Below are 21,467 nucleotides of genomic sequence, written 5' to 3' on the forward strand. Positions count from 1 at the left end.
TGTGTACGGATCCCATACCACCTTTGCGTACTCCATAATTGGCCGTACGAGAGCCTTGCAAGCCAACCATTTGATTTCCGAGCTAGCATGGTGCAGATTTCTCCGAAGTCTCCACAATGCTTTGTTAGCCTTAGCACAAACGGAGTCTACATGCAAATTCCATCGTAGATCAGAAGTTAACCCAAATATTTGTGTTGTTCTACTCTGCCAAGCTCATGATCGTTTATAGAGTACGTCGTATTTAGAATGCGTTTTTTCCTAGTTACGGTCATCGTTACTGTTTTTGCGGCGTTTAGATCCATCTGCCAAATGGTGCACCAGTTTTGTATTTTTTGGAGGTTTAGATTTAGTTCTGATTGATCGGTAGGAGACCTGACTGTTTTATACATTATGCAATCGTCTGCAAAAAAACCTTATAGGGACCGTAATATCTTTAGGTAAATCGTTGACAAAAATCAAAAACAGTAGTGGGCCCAAGACACTGCCTTGGGGAACTCCAGAAAATACATTGGCAAGGGCAGATTTTTTCGTGCTGACTTGAACATACTGCTTGCGATTGGAGAAATAGGAGGAAAACCACTGCGTTAGGTTTGGATTTTTAAAGATAGTGTTTATTTTTAATAACAGTTTGGGGTTTGAGTGTGTATTTTATGAAACAGAGCTTTGTGCTATACAAGTGTAATTTTTATTAGACTGCTACAACGATGGAGTAAACATTGGAACCACACTTGACATTAGCCCGCCATGACATCTGTGTCATGTGTTTATATATGTAATGTTTGTTCATTTGTAATAAAATTGGATAACCAGCACTGCTACCACGATTTAATTCGCGCCAACTTTACGCCTGCATAGTGTCTTTTTCCAAAGCACTTTCAAATCGTGGTATGACTTTGTGGTAGAGCACCCGACTGTCACGCAGAACACTTGAGTTTCATTCTTGCTGAGATCACACTCGAAGTGCCTGCAGTTCACTAAGAAATGCTTCGCATTTAAAAGGGCTCAAAGACATGAGATGTGCATGCCGTCACTTCATTTCCTTGTGCCATTCCTTCCTGCTTAGTAAAGTAGGTGACTGGGCTAGTTGGTTGTGCATATTAACGTTAATAGTGCGAAAAAAGGCACGGCAACGGACCGGAAACAGACGGGACAAGCGCTGTTCCGTCTATTTCCTGTCTGTGGCCGTGTTTTTTTTTTTTTTTTCACTGTTATCTCTGATTAGCTTTCAGCATAGGATAAATCTCTTCAACTCTGCTCTTACCTCATGTATTCTAAAAAGCCTTTGTTGTGATCAATTCGTGAGGCAATACACTTCAATGAAGCCATTTTATGGTTACTTGGAGTAATGTTGCAGGGCCCCTTTTAGACAACCTGTAAATCACATTGTGCTTCCATTAGCCAGTGGCCACCTGTACTTAGAGCTTCCGTTTTAGGCATGATATCGCATGTAGATGGGCTTGTAATGAGCATAGTTGTAAAGTAGGAATTATTCCGTTGGTTTGTAATGAACATAGATGTAAAGTAAGTATCAATCTCTAGGCTGCGACAACAGTGTTATCTCTGTGTTTGTATCCATGGTTGTTCAGACCCCCTCCCGGAATGGCGATCAAGTCCCCGCCACCAAAAAAGCCGCTGCTAGCAGGGGGGAGCCAGTTCTACTGCGAGCCCTGCCACTCGTCGCTGACCTCTAAGCAGCAGCTGCAGTCCCACCTGCAGGGGGCTAAACACAAGGCACGGGTGGGTGGCCTAACCACTGCTGTCACGGCACAGGTGGTGACTGCGAACGCTGCCGCAGCTCTGGCTGCGGCCACGGCTAAAGGCTCTGTGGCAGGAGGCCGGCTCTCCAAGCTACCACAGCCGTACGTGGCCTTCGTGCCTGGGCCAACCATGGCATGTGGTGAGCAATATTCTCAGACTTGGCGCCTGTTGATGCTTTTTCGGTCCTTTTTGCGTGCAACAAGCTGGCTAGTCAGGCTAGGCGGTACGTATTCATGCTTAAAAATTGCCTCGAACTGTACCAATGACATAGACAATAGAAGCACTGTCATGTCCTCTTGAATCTTCTGTGTCTTTGGTGCGCTTCAAAGTAACTTTAAAACATGAACCTCTTTTATATGCGTAGGTAAATATAGCAAGATAATATATTTGCTGCTTGTTCACAATTTGGTGCTAAAGAAGATCTGTACTTAACGAGGGCCGTGGCATTTGTTTGGCACCTCACTATGTCCCATTGCAAATTTCATCATGCAATGAATGAAAGTAGCAACGTGCTGTGTAGGCAGCATCACTAGAAAATAGCTTTTTAAATATAGTACAGACCACTTATAATGTAACTGTTTACAGTGCAAGACTGGTTACAATGCAGTCTTTTTAGACTCATTTACTTTGTGGGAACCCCACATATACTCATACCGCTTATAGTGGGTTCCTCAAGATGAAAGGCCAGTTACAATGCAGTCGTTCGAAAATCTTTCTGACAAAGCAGTGGGGAGTGCACTGCTCAAAGAAGGTCCGGTGAAATCGTTGTTATGAAGGAGGAGGGGAGTTGGAGTGAATAAACGAGTGCTGGAGGGAGTTTCTGTCTATGCACATAGTTTCTGTCTTATGCCCATTATTAAGGTGGTCTGAAACAGTCTGTGAATTTATAAAATGCCACTTTTTTTTGTCACTTTCTGTTATTCTTTTTCGTTGCATTTTTGTTGGCAACGGAGGTCATCGAACGCCAATTTTTTTACATTTGCAAATTTAAATGGCTGTAAGCACTCGGCGTTGCATGCTTCGATTGTTGAGCCCTGCGGCTGCATTCTCAACACGTTTTGTGCTATTGCAGTCATTGATAAAGGTTGTTTTGGTTATAGTGCAGGACCACCTTTAGTGTGGATATTCGAGACTCCGGGACATACGCTATAAACGGACTACATTACATAGCTTGTTTCAGGAGGAGACAGAAAAAAAAAAATGCCACTGACGTATATACTGCACTTTTAGCATCTTTTTCGGTAGTTGGGGAAAGGTATTTTTGATATTGCTAATTTATTTAGCACCCTGTTAGAAAATTGAGTCCAGTTACTCTCAGGAACTTTGGTTGATGCTATATACTTCAGAAATTTCTGTGATGGTATCCACTGTAGTAGCTATGCTCCTGTGCTGCTAAGATCAGTTAAACACATTTGGATGCTGACCATAAATTATGTAGACCGGTTTATTTAAGCAGACTGGGCGAGCACATTGTTCCCTTTGTTCCTGTTCACTGAGGTGAAGCTTTTTCTTTGTACAGGAATGAAGGAGGAAATTACCACAAGATAGGCCCCGTCCCATGCCAGGTTGAAATCCAATTAAAATTTAAATTTCTCTGCCTATTGCGTGCAGCGGCTGGAGCACCACCACCACCCTGCCCCATAGCTGAGCCCGCTTGCCCACTCTTCTTTGACTTGGTCTTGTCATTATTATAACGCAAATACCAATGCAGTATGGTTCGCGTGGCATATATTGAAGTTTGTTTTCCCTTTATAGGGACCTGTTGAATCTGAGGATAACTGGTTCCTCGCAAACCGGGTGGTTGACTGCAGCTTCTCCGACGTCATCACTTCAACACTCAAAACCAACGCTGCCCCTCTTGGAAGTTGGTGCATTGGTCCATACTGTCCTTACTTCAATCGCATTATGACTAGGTTGTGTCACTCGTCAGCAGCAGCAACTGGCCTCGTAAGACCCCTCGCAGGTTTGACACACGTTGCCTGGGAATAGTTTCACTTGTTCGTTCTTAGTGTCATTCGCTGCCAGCGGCTCCACGACTCTGTCACGAAGAGTGGTGTAGTCATGTGTAAACGAAGTGTGGATAATAATCATTCAAACTCACGCCCATGAACATTTCAATGACCTCCCTTTTCTTGTTTCGGTTTTTTTAAGCTTATTATGTTGTGATCTCTCTGTGTCATTCATTACTGCAGGTGAAAAAAGGCAATGCTAGGTGTATTTTTTTTGTAGTGTCTACGGGCTAAATGGTGTCACAAGCGAAAGCATTAGGTGGGCATATCAGCTGCGTATATATATTTTTTGGAGCTGGTTGGCAAGGCTAAAAGGGAGTGACATGAGGTGCGAATTGTTTGTCGTTCATTCTATTAAGAAGTGTGTGTGCATATGCCGGCGTTTTTGCTGTGGATTATTACCTGAGATATTGCCCAAAGATGCCTACCCCTAGAGAAGTGACCTTTCCTTTTTTCTTGTCACAAATGCAGTAGGTTTTCTTTTTTGGAATTAATTGCAATGTTCTTTTTTGGTGATTGAAGCTTGTTCTTAGCCTATTACCCCAAGTTTTTGTTATTTCCGTGTTTTCTGTTGGGGGCACTATGTAAATGAGTCTTTCAGTATTGCTTTTTAAAATATTCGCTTAGCATAGGTTTTTTTTACATTTCACTCTGATATAATGCCAAAGGCTCGCTTGTTGTCCATAGCTTGACCATTGAATCTCTCAGGTCATGTTTGTGGGCATTCTTAGTCATAGCTGTCTGAGCGTGGAATGATTTCTATTGACTGGCTCAATGAGAGCAGCGTTATCGATTTGCTAGAATAAAAATGCAATTGTTGATCACCCTGAATTGTAGTTGTCCTTTAAGGATCGTGTCTATGCCTCCAACATTTTGTGGAGCTTATTTTTTTATGAATGTGAATGAGATTGTGTGAATGTCATTTCTGCCCATCAAATTCAGTTCTCTCCTTTTTGTTTCGATGTTCGTCATTTGTTATGCTGGCATACACTGGTGGACATTCTTGCTTGTTGGTGCAGATTGTGTTGCTTCGAGTGCCGACTTGTTTTGTGATGGGCTGAAGTGGATTGCTGGGCTTGCAGTTTTTGTGGATTCGTTTTATCTTGATCAGCACACGAATGTGCAATTTTATTATGTTGTATTCAGGATGTGTTGCCTGTCTGATGTAGAACTGTTTGTCGAGATACTGACCGCACTGTCCCAGCCGCAGTTACATATCTGGTCATTTTAGCTTGGCACCACTGCACGGACATGTTGTGTGCAATTAAGGCGTTATTGCTAGTAATGTGTTCAACGCTATCGAATCATAAAGTGGGCTGTTGTGAAATTACATTGTGTATACCCTCTTCCAGTTTGAAAGGTACAGATAGTCCGAGATGGATTGTATGGCTAATATTTATTTCGCCATGTTCCGACCAGGTTTTTGTTGTTCTGTGATAACAGTAGCGGTGAGCTCGCACACGGTAAATGGGGCTTCTTAGTTCTTCGTTTGCTGCTGATTGGCGATAAATTGTTCAAACAACTTTTGCTTCTTAGCAGGGGCTCTGGTAGTACGTTTTGTTTTGGCATCTCTTGTGAAGCCTACCAAAACAGGTTGTTGAGATTGTTAATACTAGTGGTCGGCCACTTTTGCCAATATAGGTACCCCTCTCCTGCTGACAGCTGAGTGGAATAGTATTGTCCACGCAACGCACGAAAAGTCGTGTGTTTGTGCAGTTTAGGTAAGCAGCCTGTACTTAGTGTAGCTGAGCAATTGTGTTAAATTAAAATGTGGTGGTTTCAGTACCAGGTTTTTCAGTAAAGGTTTCCAATAGTTGCTGAACACAGTGGAGCAGAAGCTAATCATCTGTCAGTGGAAGGTTATCGTGGGGTAAAGCCTTTGAACAGTGGGTCGTCCTCTCCAGCGCCTTCTAGTGGGTCGCCTTTTTCATAAGAAGAAGAGCAGCTCGTGCAGAGAGTCGGTCCCCACATTGACTGTCGCTGTCGTTAATCATCGCGGAGTGTCCGCCAATAAACCTCTTAACAATTTGGTAGAGGTGCGGGGTAACGTCAAAGTGAATCCGGTGTTTGTCTTCAGAGCCCACCCTCAGCTAACGCGTCCCGAAACGCCAACTCATGCATCACAACGTCGACGAGGGACCAGCCAAGGACCGGAGCATCTGGATGACTTGAGACTTCTCCTTCCAGTGAGCCAGCGACTGCACGAGTATCAGCAAGATCAAAACGAAGAGGCAGCAGAGGGTGAACACGCCGCACAGGTACTGAGTGTCGAACTCTCTCTTCACAATCATCATGGCTCTGACCAGACGTCCCGCGCAACGGGCATTGGTCTTGTTCAGGGGTGACAGCGGGACGCGGTCCCGAAGCTTGCGCAGTGCGACGCCCCACAGACCGAGGGCGAAGTGGAAGGCCAGCATGGCCATGACAATGACCAGCACCGAGTCCGGGTAAATGGGCATGGCAGCCGCCGCGAAAAACATGCCGATAGCCGCCAAGAGGCACGCCAGGGTCAGGGTGTAGCGGGGCTTCGCCCCGGTCACGCGGGTCACCCGGAAGAAGCAGCCGCCGAAGACGTGGAAGAGGCAGTACAGGGCGTAGAGCAGGCCGACGTTCATGTTGGAAGGGTTGACCAGGGGCGTCCAGAAGGCCTCGACGACGGTGCTGCAGCACCACAGGCCCACCACTGAGGAGAGCACGGCAAGGGTGACGACGCCGTCGGACCGGTATGGTTCCAGGAACTCCCTGATGGACTGCGACAGCGGAGTGAGCCAGTGGAAGAGAAACAGGGCGCCCAGGACGAAAGCGGCGATGTAGAACATGATGAAGCAGTCGAAGTAGATGACGTCGCACAGCAGGCTGCCAATCACACCCGAGATGATGCCGATGAAGGCGTTGCCTATCATGGTGGCCGTCTCTGACGGCTTGGTGCGTGCACTGAAAATGCTGACGGCCAGCGGGAAGAGTGTGAGCAGGCAGATTTTAGCCAGAATCTTTGAGATCAGCGTTAGCAGGTGATCGGTGTTCTTCATCAGGCAGGACTGCATGAGCAGCGCCAGCAGAAGCGCCGCAGACAGCTTCCAGCCCATGCGCTTGGCAAACGAACGTCCCCAGAGATCGGCGAAGCAGCCACCGAGAGCCCCAAGGGCGTAGATTTGCGCGATCGCGTTCTGCTCGAGATTGTTGTAGTAGTACAGCTTGTACTCGAACGGGTTCTGCATATGGTCTCCGAACACCAGCATGCCACTGGGACAGGACGGACGGCTGCTGCTGCTGCTGCTGCTGCGGCCGCCACCGCTGCCTGGGCACCACGGCAAACCTCGATGAACTTGTCGTCGCCATGTCTAGAGGTGGTTTCGCTTCCGGTAAGGCTTGCGGCTTGGAATGGCCCTGTTCCTCACCTAAATGCTGTGGCTCTCACCCACGGCGTGCGTTTTTGGTGGAGAGTGCTGAGTGCTAACAATTTAGTGGAGAGTGCTGAGAGTGCTGTGCCCTTCAAACGCCTTCGGTCTGCATTCAATGCCCTTGGAGCTTCGATCCTGTACCGTGCCTTCAACCATGCACCAAGACGCCGCCCAGCAAACGCTTCCTCCTACGCCAACGCCATGTCCCGCTGTCCTCCGCATCCGCGACCCTCCTGTCTTCACCGGCGCGGATGGCACCGACATCGAGGACTGGCTTGCCATGTACGAACGCGTGAGCAACCCCAACCATTGGGACGAGGCAGCTAAACTCGGCAACCTGTTTTTCTACCTCGCTGGTGTGGCCGGCATGTGGTACAACAACCACGCATTTGATTTCCCAAATTGGTCCGCTTTTAAAACCGCTGTCGTCGACGTGTTCGGCCGTCCGGCCGTTTGTAATCTGCAAGCCGAACAGCGTTTACGTGAACGAGCCCAGTAGACCGGCGAGTCCTTCGCAAGTTACATCGAGGACATCCTTGACTTGTGCAAGAAAGTCGACCTGAACATGTCAGAGGCTGACGAAATCACGCATGTTCTAAAAGGCATCGCCAACGATGCCTTCACCATGCTCCTGGCAAAGAACCCCCGCACTGTGGCAGAAGTCATTACGTTATGCCAAAGTTACGACGAGCTGCGGCGGCAGCGCTTGATGACCCGTCGTGATGCTGATCTCTCGGCCTTGTCAGCAGTTCCTGACCACGCAACCTTGCTCGCCGAAATCAAGTCGTTCGTGCATGAGGAAGTTCCCCGCCAGGTCTCTTTACTGGCTTTTGCTTCCCCACAACATACTCAAGAGCCATCAAGTACACTTCCACCGCCGCTCCGCCGAGCCATTCAGCAGGAAATCGCGGAGGTCGTTCCTGAATACCACCAGCCGCCTCCTGTATCTGCGCCACTCAGCTACGCCCAAGTTGTCGCCAGGCCGCCCCCACTGATTTCTGTCGCTGTTCCCCTAAGTTACACCGAAACCGTCGCGAGGCCCCAGGCCTTCGGAGAAACTGTCTCGCCTACATATACCAGCGTCACCCACGTGCCCCGAGTGCCACCTACCATGCGCTCATATCAGCAGCCGGCTCGCCCATCGCGTTCTGCGACATGGATAGGACCCGCGAACAGACGGCGCACTGCTGACAATCGCCCCATCTGCTTTGCTTGTGGTTGCGTCGGTCATGTAGCACGCTATTGCAATCGTGTGCAGCAACGGCAGGTCGCCTCCAACTTTCCCAGCCAATCAAGCCGCTCTTATGACCAACCGCCGCCTATGTCACCGTCGTCCCGCCCCGTTATGTCTACCCGCCCTTCACCATCTCCACGACGTCGCTCACTGTCGCCGATGCGGCCACGTCCACTCGAGGGCGAACAGGAAAACTAGTCGTCCCAGTCCACGAGGCAAGGGCTGCGACGCTGTCGAACTGCGGAAGCCCCCAGGAAAGCCCGTCGAACGTGATAGACGTGCTTGTGGATGGCGTTCGTGCATCTGCCCTTGTAGATACTCGAGCCGCAGTATCCGTCATGGACGCAAAACTTAGCCAATTACTGCGCAAAGTGACCACGCCGCTTTCCGGACTCTCCCTTCGTACAGCCAGCGCCCAAAGCATTCACCCTACAGTGATGTGCACAGCCTGCCTTATGATTCAGGATGTGATGTATGCGGTCAAATTCATCATAATTCCTTCATGCTCTCACGATGTCATCCTAGGATGGGATTTTCTCTCCCGCCATGACGCCGTCATTCATTGCGCACCAGCAGAAATAAAACTCACACAATTCTCTTCTTTGACGCCGGCCGACATTCCATCTGCTGCAAGCAAGTTACTCGTCAGAGACGACACTCAAGTGCCTGCGAGCTCGTTCACGGCGGTGTCGCTCTACTGCGCAAGCCTTTTGGACACCGCTGCACTCCTCTCGCCATCTCATCGTGTTTTCATAAGAAAAGGCTTGCTGGTTCCTTTCGCGACCGTGCAACTTACTCACGGTAGCACCATTATTTTTGTTGGGAACTCATCCCCGTACAGCGTTACGTTGGTGCGAGGGGAATGTCTCGGCAGCGTGGAACCCATCGACGACGCGCAAGTTATGGATCAGCCCGATGACATGCACTGCTCAAGTTCCTGTACGCTTAGTGCTGTTTTGACATCTGCTTCATCATCTGATGATGTATTCGGTCCCTCCATTCCCGACAACCTTACGCCGGGCCAGCGTTCCCAGCTTTTGGGCCTGTTGGAAGAATTTTGCTCTTCTTTCGATGTCTCTCAACCTTCTCTCGGCCGCACATCCACCGTTACTCATCGCATCAACACAGGCGCACAGCCATCGCTGCAACAACGTCCATATCGGGTATCTCCCACGGAACGCTGTGTAACCAACGAGCAAGTCGACGACATGCTTCGCCGCGATGTTATTCGCCCCTCTAGCAGCCTCTGGGCATCTCCTGTCGTTCTCGTCACGAAGAAGGATGGTTCTGTGCGGTTCTGTATGGACTACCGACACCTCAACAAGATCACTCGTAAAGACGTGTACCTACTACCGCGGGTAGATGACGCGATTGACAGCCTGCAAGGAGCAGAATTCTTTTCATCCCTCGATTTGCGCTCAGGGTACTGGCAAGTACCTATGGCTGAGGACGCTCGACCAAAGACCACTTTTGTCACCCTCAATGGCTTGTACGAATTCAACGTCATGCCGTTTGGGCTGTGCAATGCACCCGCTACGTTTGAGCGCATGATGGATACTGTTCTGCGTGACCTGAAATGGCAGACGTGCCTGTGCTACCTCGATGACGTCGTCATTTTCGCTCCGTACTTCTCAACGCATCTTCAACGCCTTCGGCATGTTTTAACGCCAGTCTGCAACTGAACCTAAAGAAGTGCCGATTTGCAGCTCGGCAGCTGACAATACTCGAATACGTCGTGTCCAAGGACAAAATTCTTCCTGATCTAGCCAAACTTCGGGCCGTGACCGAGTTCCCCAAGCTGACATCCGTCAAGAAACTGCGCAGTTTCGTAGGACTGTGTTCCTACTTTCGGCGCTTCATTCGAAACTTCGCGACTATCATATCGCCGCTGACGAAGCTCCTAGGAAGTAACGGGCCTCTCCACTCGTGGTCATCACAGTGCGACGACGCTTCCACAACACTCCGTCGTTTGTTGACGTCGCCTCCCATACTCCGCCACTACGACCCTACGGCCCGTACAGAGGTACACACGAATGCCAGTGGTGTCGGCCTCGGCGCTGTCCTTGCGCAGCGCAAACCAGGGTTCCCGAAGTATGTCGTGCGTATGCAAGCCGTACGCTTACTAAAGCAGAGACTAATTACACAGTCACCGAGAAAGAATGTTTGGCAATCGTCTGGGCCCTTGCAAAGTTCTGACCTTACTTGTATGGTTGCCCATTTGATGTCGTCACCGACCATCACGCACTATGCTGGTTGTCGTCATTGAAAGATCCCTCAGGCTGTCTCGCCCGGTGGGCACTTCGCCTGCAAGATTACGACATCCGCGTGATGTACCGCAATGGAAGGCAACATGCTGATGCCGACGCCCTGTCGCGCTCTTCCTTGCCTGACGACAATGCCAACAACTCAGCGTCTCACCTTGCCATTTCTTCGATTAGCATTCATACCATTGCTGCTGAACAGCGCAAGGATCAATGGATTGCCTCACTGATAGACTTGCTGACTGATCCATCCACTCCATCCACTCGCGCGTTGCGTCGTCAAGCCCACCATTTCGCCCTTCGCGACGACCTCCTCCACAGACGCAATTACAACAGTGACGGCCGCTAGTGGCTACTAGTCATACCTCGCAGTCTGCGCTCTGACATATGCGAATTCTTTCATTCTGATCTGCAATGTGCGCACTCCGGGGTATCGAAGACTTACCACCGCATTCGCCAACGGTACTTTTGCGCGGCATGTACCGCTACGTGCAGAAATTCGTTCGCTCCTGCATAGATTGTCAGCGCCGCAAAGCTTCAACGCACCTGTCGCCTGTAGGTCTGCAACCTCTACTTTGCCCTGCCAGGCCCTTTGGGCGTGTTGTCATCGATTTGTATGGGCCACTTCCAATAACGTCGGCTGGTAACCGCTGGGCCATTGTCGCTGTGGACCACCTCACGCGATATGCCGAAACGGCTGCTCTCCCTGCGGCTACAGCGAGCGATGTGGCCTCCTTTTTGCTCCAACGATTCATTCTGCGACACGATCCACCCCAGGAACTGCTCAGTGACCGAGGCCGCGTCTTCCTGCCTGAAGTCGTTGCACTCTTTGTTCACCGCAAAACTGCTGCTTACCACCCGCAGACGAATGGCCTCACCGAACGCTTCAACCGGACGCTCGGCGACATGCTCTCGAAGTACGTCGCCGCCGATCACACAAATTGGGATTCCATTCTACCCTTCGTCACATACGCATATAATACCGCCCCTCAGAGCACCACTGGCTTTTCACCTTTCTTTTTATTGTATGGAAGGCACCCGTCGCACACCATCGACACGATACTTCCGTACAAGCCAGATCCGTCTGAGTGGGCGCCTATTTCTGCTACAGCCAAGCTTGCTGAAGAGTTTCGAGAGCTTGCAAAGACCTTTACTGCGCACGATCAAGAGCGGCAAAAAAGCATTCGCGCTGACGCCAGCACTACTGCGCCCACGTTCCTCCCTGGAGCGCTCGTCTGGCTCTCGATCCCTGCCACTGCAACTGGCCTATCGTCAAAACTATTGCCCAAATACGAAGGCCCCTACCGTGTCGTCAAATGCACTTCCCCACTCAACTACTTGATTGAACCCATCGAACCATCTTCGGACATGCGCCGTCGAGGACGTGACATTGTTAACGTGGAGCGCCTCAAGGCCTACCATGACCCGCTCATTGTAACCAGCTGTTACGTCGCCAGGCGGCTCCCTTTTCGTACCCGGGGTAGTTGTGGTAAAGCCTTTGAACAGTGGGTCGTCCTCTCCAGCGCCTTCTAGTGGGTTGCCTTTTCATAAGAAGAGCAGCTCGTGCAGAGAGTCGGTCCCCGCATTGACTGTCGCTGTCGTGAATCATCGCGGAGTGTCCGCCAATAAACCTCTCAACAATCTATAGTGTTGAATGTTAGGTTCTGGGAGACATAGTCAAGTGGATTGAAAGGACTTATCGCTGCCATATCGACAAAGTGAATGATGTTAGAGGAGCCTGCTCTGAGGTGCACGGGGCATCTCCGTGAGACCATTTCTGTAAGAAGGCTTGTCAACGAGCTGGTGCATGATGTATGCGTCGAGGGCAGTGTTGGCCACATCGATCTCCACAATAAGCACCAGCCCCTTTATGCCATACTGGCCGCTGGCGTGAGTCAGATGCCCAACATTTATGAATGGCAGACGTGGAGTTATCAGGCGTTCTTCAACGGGGTTGAGAGCAGGCAGGTGAGGAGGCTTGGGAGGATATCGGCACTTGTGCGTAACACTCATCGTAGGAACTTGTAACGTGCTGCCGTGCCAATGAAGCGACGAGAACAAAGTGGAAATGATTGCGAGGAGGTGAGCACATGGGCCATTGAAAACAGATGCCATGGATGGCGCTGCGCCATCTAGTGAGCATTGGTGGAATCCCTGGAGAGGTGTCTGGAGCGGCGACTGAAGAAGTGCACTGGCAACATTGGTGTACACACCGGCGCTGCCGGACAGGGCACGAGCATAAGAAGCTTGCCGAGCAAGCTCATAAAATTCGGCCAATACCTTACTCCCAAGTATGGAAAGCAAGTTACGATTACAAAATTGAATAAGTTTGGTTAGAAGTTATTTGAACGCAATGCTTTGTCTTGTCTGTTCTTTTACGTCCCGTGTCAGCTTTGCGCAGGGCCCATTTTAATAGAGGGATTAGTGGCTAGACTGGTCACACACCATTCTTTAGAAAATTTAAACCAGGTAGTTGACAGTGAAGCTTTGAGGGTTCTTTTGCAGCCATTTTCGTGTAGGGTGGCATGTTAACTGTCAACCTGCATCATAGTCTGTATTCAGTTTTGCTTTTTGGGATATGAACATTGATTACTTTGCGTAGATTTCGCATGCATGAATAACAGGTTTGAAGGAAGGAAAACGGGTAAGAGGAAAGGCAGGTATGTTAACCAGTTTGGCCTAACTGGTATGCTACCGTGCACAGGGGGAAGAGACGGGAGAAGTTGAAAGAAGAGTAAAGAAAGATGGGGAAAGAAAGGGTAAGCACACGCACATACACATAACGTCGCAGCGCAGAGCAACTGTCTTGAGAGGTATATGGCCATAAGTAACACCTTTGCGAGGCTTTTAAGGCACTAGCACCTTGACGATTGTTGCTCAAGAAGCACATTGGAATTTGACCCCAGCCAACTGGGAGTTCAGCATTGGCTCACTTGTTATGAACCCCAATGAAAAACGAGAAGGTATAACATGGAGGTAATGGTCCAAGTTGAAAATTTTAAAGCGAAAATGTCAAGGCGGAAGCCTTTAATGGCTTTTACTCGGTGTGTACGTCTGTTCATCCGTCCGTGTCGTGGAACAATGCCAGCTGCGGTCTGTCCCCCTCTCACTCTCAGCAATCACGTGATGGCGCAGCGGCACATAGCAACAGTTGCGCTGGCCTCTCCCCCTTGCACTCTCTTGGCGGTCATATGATTGCACAGAGGTGGTGTTCTTCGGTCCGTCCGTGCGCCCCTTCCCTCCTTTCAATTGCATGCGCTGAGCACACCGTTCGATTCTAGTGCCCTACTGGTGGCGTCATCGCAAAAGCAACCACCATTGTCTCATAGGTTTGCTGTGAAGACAGCACACTGCCCCATTCCAATACACCATACAGATGAGGCCTGATTATGTGAAAAAAAAAGTTCTATCTCGGTGTGTTGGTGCTTAGATTGTTTAGAAATGCTTGACTGTGATGCAAAATACATTTTGTGAAAAGGGGGCGAAAAGAAGTGAAGTGCCGTTTAGTGACGCTTGCAGGAACATATGGGGTAAAAAAAAAAAACAAGACACCTTCCACACGTGCGTGAAGAGCCAACATAGATGTGTAATGACATGACGTAAATAATATGTTACAGAGAAGGCATATTTTTGATGAATACAAAGTTGTAGATATGTGACTAATGCAATCAGACCCACCTTCAGTATCGTTGATGAATTCTGAGGTAAGCTAGTGTAGTACTTGTGAAAGCTCTCTATAGTCTTTTATACAGCTTGATGCATTGGTTGTCCAGATTGAAATAAATCTGCAGAGAAATTCCTTTTCTTTTTAAACTTCTTTATCTTTTTTATCGTTTCATTTTATATATATTTCGAAAAGAAGCCTTGCTTGCCTTGCGAGCTCATTGAGACAGGAAAGATTGTTGATGTGTGATATGGACAATGGCTAGTGTGTGCGCAAGGAGCTTATAGAGCGATACTTGTATGGACACTTGTATTGCGTGCTGCTGGTCTCTGCCACTGGAACTGCGTGATCTTGGTCTGCAAAACACATATACACTTGACTTCCATTAATTCGATGCTGTCAAAAATGAATAAATTTGTCCATTTATGTGACTGTTCGAGTTTAATGGTATGCAGAAGAATATAAAAACCGAAACTTACAGAGGATTCTTCTCACAGTACTTTCCCGTATCCAACAAGTGCTCAAACTGAACGTGCACTTACTTATTAAGTATTAAATGTATGAAACACATACAAATGGCATTGTGCTTGTTTACTGGGTTCTGGCAAGTTGGGAGCACTGCAAATGCGTTTTTTTTTTGCCGTATCTCATTACACAATGCTGGTAATTTTTGAAAAGGCTACCCTTATTAAAGAAATAAGGGACGCTTGTCAGAATAGAATAATCATTTGCTGTGAACCTGCATTCTCCTTGAAAAATGCTTATAGGCCAGAAATATATTTTGGCAGGGATGTGGTATGTGTTTCGCCTAACCATGGTGACCTTTATACTTTGCCATAGCAGCTGCTACCGATTAGGAGGTTGCTATTGGGTTCAGTTGTGTGTGCTATTCAGTTTGATTTGGATTACCTGGCAAAGGTCGATATTAAGGTCAGTTTAATGAAATTTCAGGCCCATGCAAATTACAACAGGGACCTTCAGTCAAGATTGAATTAATTAGAGCCGAATTAGTGGGAGTCTGTTGTATTGAGTATGTAATCGTACTGTTGTACACATATGCTTACTCTGATATTGTTCTACGCGTGTACTTTGCAGTGTGTGTTACTACCCATAAAGTGAGGTGGATCTCTTGATGTTGCTATCTTTTTAGGATGCATTTTCAACCTGTTGATAGTGAGACAGTGCATTTTTATATATGTGCGAGCCAACAGGTGTACACGCGTAATGTGTGAAACTACTTGGGGCGAATGAGGCGAAAGGGTTGCTTGTTATGATGTTTTGCTTGTTATTAGCTCGTAATGCCATGAAGCTAACTTTGCATCTTTGGAGTAAGAGTAAAAAAAAAAAAAGGAAGGCGATTTGGTGCTCTTGTTTGCTATTTTTAGGAGTTGCCGTGCTCTGTTTTCATTGTTCGCAAGTTTACAAAGCCAAGATGACATATAGGTTGTCATAGAAAATGTAGCTGCTGTGCTTGATGGGCTGAGCTCCGAGTGTTGTTTTAGTAGTGAGCTTTATTAGAATAATAAGGTTACTAGAACAATAAGTTGCCATTGCTTATTGGCACCACAAGAGTGTTGCAATTAATCGGTGATTCCTTGCGCTCCTTGGATGGCAAGGTTACTTTTTAGTCTCACATTTTAGTCCCAGCGTGTAACTTGCTACGGATGCTGGGAAGGATGCTTGTAGAAAAAAAATTGCCTGAATGGTGACCTTGATTGAAAAAATTTTTTCTTTCCAATTATGTCCTTTGTGGACTGCAAAGCTGACATACATGGGAATATTAATCCTTTGGTCTGTTAGTGTATATCCATTTTTTCTTTGCTATTTCCTTGAAGAGATAAAGGCACCGCTTCTTGTCTTTCTCATTCCTTTTCTTCGGGTGGGCAGCCAGATGTACGTATTTAGGTCATCCTGCCAGCTCTTCTTTCGTTGTTAATTTCATTGAATGCAGTCACATGCTTTGAAATAGCATAGAACGCCTCTGTGTTGATGGGCATTTATTTGTCATAGTACCACACAAGCTGACTTTGCACACTACTAGGAACGCTGTCCAATAAATATGAAATGTGTCATTGCGAAATCTTGTGATGACTGCATCCTCGAAAATTAATGACCGAGAATACAAGTGGCAAATATCTCGGCTGGGGCATAGTTAAGACACATACATGAAGATAACTTCCTTGCCTCTCCTCTTCTAAGCAAAACTCGAACTATTTAACGCATGCACTTGTGATACTTTTGATATGCCTTAGTGGACGCAACATTCCAGTCAAAGTTGCCTTTGAATGGAGGAGCCTACGTACAGTAGTAATTAAATAACTATTACTAATATATCATGAGCTAAGGAGGTGGGCATGCCTTTTCAGCCTGATGAGATCGGTCTATGACTGGCTGTCTATGTTTTGAATCTCTTTCATATCCTGCCAAAGAATGAATGGCGATTTATTGAGGGAAAAAAAAGAGGTTGTTTCACGGTAGTGAATCTGCATGATTTGGCACCTATCTGTAACTTAGCTCCGATGGGAAATTTCATATTCGTCAGTGGCGAGTTTTGCTAGACATGGTTTGATTGATTTTCGTGCATTTAAAGAGCGGGGCATTGTAAGCAGGAAATGTTATCTTTGCACACATTGTGTAATTCACTTAGACATGACTTGGGAGCTGTGAGGCTTTTCTTGGAATACACTTGTTCAGTAAAGTTTTAGATTGTAGATGTTCAGTATTTCATGCTTTAGTGTTGCAAGTCGTTTTCGTTGGTTAATTCGTAGTCAAAATAGAATGGACATCTTGCGTTTTTCTTGTAGTGACTGTCCTTCAAAGAAAGTAGGCCCCATTTATTTTGGAGTGGTGAGGTGCGAGTCAACTCCTGTAAATTTTTTCAGTTTTTGTTGACTGCCTAGCTCGTATGTTCGGACAATCATGGCCGACACAAATTCACTTACACTTTTTCTACACGCTGCTGCTATTCTTGAAAATGTTATTCGGAATGGAGTGGGCGAGTGAATTGGTTGACATAATGCGGTGTGTCGCTTTTTTTTTTCTACTGCTGTGAGGATCAGATGTGTAGCTGTACACTAGTGAAGGTAATCGTTGATAACGCATTTGTAGTTTAAAAAAATGCAATGCACATAGATGTTATACAGCTACACTCATGGTACCACTGTAAATCCTGTGAGCATTTTTTGGTTGACACTTAACATCTCATCCTACTAGAACACATCATATCTAGGATGCTGAATAAATATTGACCTCTTGCTAGGGTTCGAGGTCTAGTTTTTAGGTTTTGTGCTATGTACTCAGAAAATGTGCGGAAAATGATAACTTTGTAGTATCTCAAGAAGTGTTTTAAAAAATAGTTTACCTTGTATAGAAATTGTTGGCTCTTGCAAAAGCATGAGGCCTTTTTTGTAATACACCAACTCTTGTTCTGACCACAACACAAATATTGCCTGTGAGTGAATTTTATTGCTTAAGCATCTTCCCTTAAACTGAAAAAAAGAAAGAAAGCTTTGTATACTGAAATTTTAAGGGACACTAAAGGCAAATAACAATTTGAGTCAGAGTGAAGGTTAAATGTTTGGGAATGTCTAAAACGGCAATATTATCAACAGCATTGCTTTACTAATGGACAAGGTAAAATGAATGTACGACACCACATGTGCTACGAGTGGGACATTTCGGAAACGATCTCGGTGACATCAAAGCGTCCGAATACAATTAATCACTGGTAATCAAACCAGCTGCAGTATAAAAGGAATCTTTGTGTATTACAACACGTAATAATATGCTGCTTGTCCATTTATGTTTAATTGAAAAAAATTGCCTGGCTTTACTATAGAGTTTTTTAAAACTAACAAGAGGGGACACTGGTGCTGCAATCGTTCAGCGACCGTGGGAATTGTGGGTATGACATGGATTTGCCTAGTCTTGGTGCTTGTGGGCGGGGAACGCTCTTGTGGCTTCCTTTACTGCTGTGTTTTGGTTTTCTTTTGAAGGAAAGAACCGTTTTTCGCTTCGTGACCGGACTTGAAGTGGTAAGCCTAAAAGATTAAGGTGGTGAAATGTAACTGCCGAACACTTGCCGATGGTTTTCGTGAAAAAGCAGCTTTAAGCTACGCGAAGCCAGAACGAACGTAAAGTACAAAGACTAGGCAAATCCATGGCATACCCATAATTCTCATGCTCGCTGAAGCGGTATGCGCTGCAGCTCCCATAGACATTAGTGCCAGAGTTCTCTCTAGTGTTTATTTAGGAAACTCTAGGGGCATCATTATGGGAAATGGCATGAGTGGTTTGAAAGTTCTGTTTTTGCATGGTAAGGCTGAATAGGTGATGCCACCTAGTGCGGCTCTGTTGAACCAAACAATCAGAAAAATTGTTCAATATTCATTGTTGCTGCTGTGGCTCCCGCTACTTTCGCTGTGCTGCTGCTAGCGTTGGTAGCTGCGCCTTAAAAGTGGCTGACATTGGTCAAGGCAGCTGCTATGTCACAGGGTCCATTATCAGGCGGGTGATTTGAAGCGCGCTAACTCCATGTGGACCACTACAATGTGGTTTTCTTTTAAAATGAGCATTTTAATGGCACTAAATGAGCACTACAGAGTTGCTGGACCGTTAGTTCAGTAGCCAACCTTAACCTGATATTTGCCTTTAGCGTCCTCTTTGCAAATGAAAGTGAGCACTCACTTCTCAAGTCGAATCACTCTATGCGAGGTTTTTCTGAAGGGCGACCTGTGTATGCCTGTACAAGCGAAACTACGCTTTGTGTATTGTAAGTTGAGGTGAGCCACCTTTGACTGTTGTGGATTGTTTGCACTGTTGCTCTGTGAATCAGCCATTTTGACACAATGCATTTGAGGGCCAAGACAAGAATATGTATTTAACCTCTCTCATGCACTTCGCTTGACAGGACTTCTGCATCGGAGTAGATCCCGAGGTACTGCCATATAGTTGTGAAATGTCGTTAGGGTTTTCGAAGTTGCGACAAAACTGCAGAAAATATATTTATGTTTGGACTGTTACAAGGTTTAGGGCTGTTATTGGCCATAAGCGAGAGTGTTTCATAATTTGATTTACTTAAAAAAAAAAAACGTAGGCTTATGTAGGACATTCAGCAATGAAGGTGTTGAATTAAAAAAAAAACATATTGCAGTTTTACCTAAAGAGTGGATCAATGCGATCGCAACAAATTGGAATGTTGCATGAAGTAAGGCTAGAGGCTAAATTTTTTTGATCCAATCTTGTGAAATTTTAAAAAATGCTGGTTTGGGCAAATATGGCTCCTACAGGGAGTGAAGTGGTTTTTGTGCTGTCAATTTGCTTAAATGCAAAGTAAGCGGTGAGAGTGCAGTGCTGTGTATCGCCCGTATACTTGTGTTTGTCAAGGTAGCATGTGTGCCAACTCTTGCGACCATGCCCTTGTGGTCAAAGTTCGCAGTTGGTGCTTTAGGGAGTTCAGGCATATATGGTGAGCTTAATAGAATATCATTTACTCCTGTGAAATTGCGCTTCAGTGTTTAATCTTACGTATCATGTTCATGGCTTGCTTTAGTGATGTAGCAAGTTTTTCTTGCACAGCCAATCAAGTTCCTTCTCGCCTTTGCCACGTTTCACAAGTGTGTGACTGCACCTCGGCTTGTGTTTTTGGCCAAGCAGGCATAAACTATGTAGGATGCTTAACATGAGAGGACCAGGACGCTTCATTTCGGGTGTGCGTGCGACGGGCCACTTTCCGCTTATTTGAACGTGATTGAAAAGAAAGGTTATTATTCTCTGGGTCTTGCAGAAAAATATTTTTCCAAACCCTTGTATATGTCTGAACAGAACGTGTGCTCGTAGTGACCTTTTTCACTTTCTCATCTTGTCACAAAGAGTTCTCAAAGTATATCGGCATTGTCGGTGTTCTACAATCTATATATTTAGGACATAGAGTAAAAAGTTCTTGTTAATGACTCATCCTATCTATTTAAAGGGGTTTCCTCTTTGGCTGACGGCTAAAGGCATTAATGAAATGGTTGGCAGCGGTATTTTATAAGTGTAGCGAAGAATCATCGCAAGCTTTTGTCTGCGGAATGTTTTTCTCTTGTAACGACGTTGCACCTTTGCACATTTAGCAACGATGAGCCATTTGCCGCCTTCCATTTCTTCATTTTAATTTATTTTTCTGTGCCTCGCATTTTTGCCTTTGGCGTGCTCACGGGTCTTTTTCCCTCTTCTGGGCTCTTGCAGAGTGATGTTACTTGTGATGTGTGTTTCTACCTTTTCATTTGCTAGGAGAGGTAACTCTTTCTTGCCTATCTACTATGCCTTGTCTGCTCGATATATGTTTTGCTGAAGAGTTGGTTGGGGATCCTACAGTGTACATGCTGCCATGTAGTCATGCTGTTGGAATGATCTGTAAGAAATGTTTGACATGTTTTGTGGGGTGACTTGACGCTTTTGTTTGCACCCTTGTTTTTATTATCGCTTCACTCCTGCAATCAGTGATCATGTGTGTTTTTGTGGGATCGTGATTACTCACGCTGCAGCCAAAGTTTGTGCTTCCTGTGTGGGGTTTCATAAGTCTTAGCACCGTTTTGTTTGTTAGCACGTACGCGACCACTTTTCTTTATTGCTATGCCGCAACATTTAGTGTGCTGATGCTGGCCATAGTGCATTTGGCAATGTGAAGGTGACTTTCACTCTACTGTTTTTTGTTCACAAGAATAAAAAATAAACGAGGAAAGATACTTGGTGTAGTGTCAATTTGGCATTCTTCTGGTGGCATTAGAATATATGGCTGGAGATATTGGTAACAAGTGACGAATGTCAGTTTAGCTGAAGATGTCTGTCAGGTTGAATGTAAAAAAGAAAAAAAAAAGTTGTTGAGTAACCTGGATTTCAAGTTAGCACCCATATAATATTACTTTGTTCAGGCCTTCCACTGGAAGTACTGATGCTGGACAAGGAATCAAGCTTAGAATCCATTAGCAGAGAATATCCAAAGGTGGCGAATTCACATGGAGTTAAACAAAAGGGATGAGCTGGTGGAAGGAAAGGTGTTGCTGTAGTGAAATGCTTTGGCACAGGGACCTGTTTTGTTGAAATGTTTGCTCCATGTACATTTGTTGACTTGACCACTTTTGATCATTTGAGTTCAAA

General features: G+C 46.3%; 2 protein-coding genes across 2 annotated transcripts in view; one reads left to right on the plus strand and one right to left on the minus strand.

The window, feature by feature from the left end:
• LOC142803658 (uncharacterized) overlaps positions 1 to 21,055 on the plus strand; it is a 73,887-nt gene extending 52,832 nt beyond the window's left edge. Inside the window, exons 5-6 of the mRNA XM_075889151.1 lie at positions 1,587 to 1,897; positions 3,514 to 21,055. Of these exons, the coding sequence (XP_075745266.1) occupies positions 1,587 to 1,897; positions 3,514 to 3,524 (322 nt within the window). The 3' untranslated portion in view covers positions 3,525 to 21,055. The remainder of the gene's footprint in view (positions 1 to 1,586; positions 1,898 to 3,513) is intronic.
• LOC142803660 (uncharacterized) lies at positions 5,888 to 7,271 on the minus strand. Its single transcript, XM_075889153.1, has one exon. The coding sequence runs from the start codon at positions 7,004 to 7,006 to the stop codon at positions 5,888 to 5,890; it is 1,119 nt and encodes a 372-aa protein (XP_075745268.1). The 5' UTR covers positions 7,007 to 7,271.
• Positions 21,056 to 21,467: the final 412 nt, after the last annotated feature.

The sequence above is a fragment of the Rhipicephalus microplus genome, chromosome 3 (assembly GCF_043290135.1).
Source record: "Rhipicephalus microplus isolate Deutch F79 chromosome 3, USDA_Rmic, whole genome shotgun sequence".
Classification (NCBI taxonomy): domain Eukaryota; kingdom Metazoa; phylum Arthropoda; class Arachnida; order Ixodida; family Ixodidae; genus Rhipicephalus; species Rhipicephalus microplus.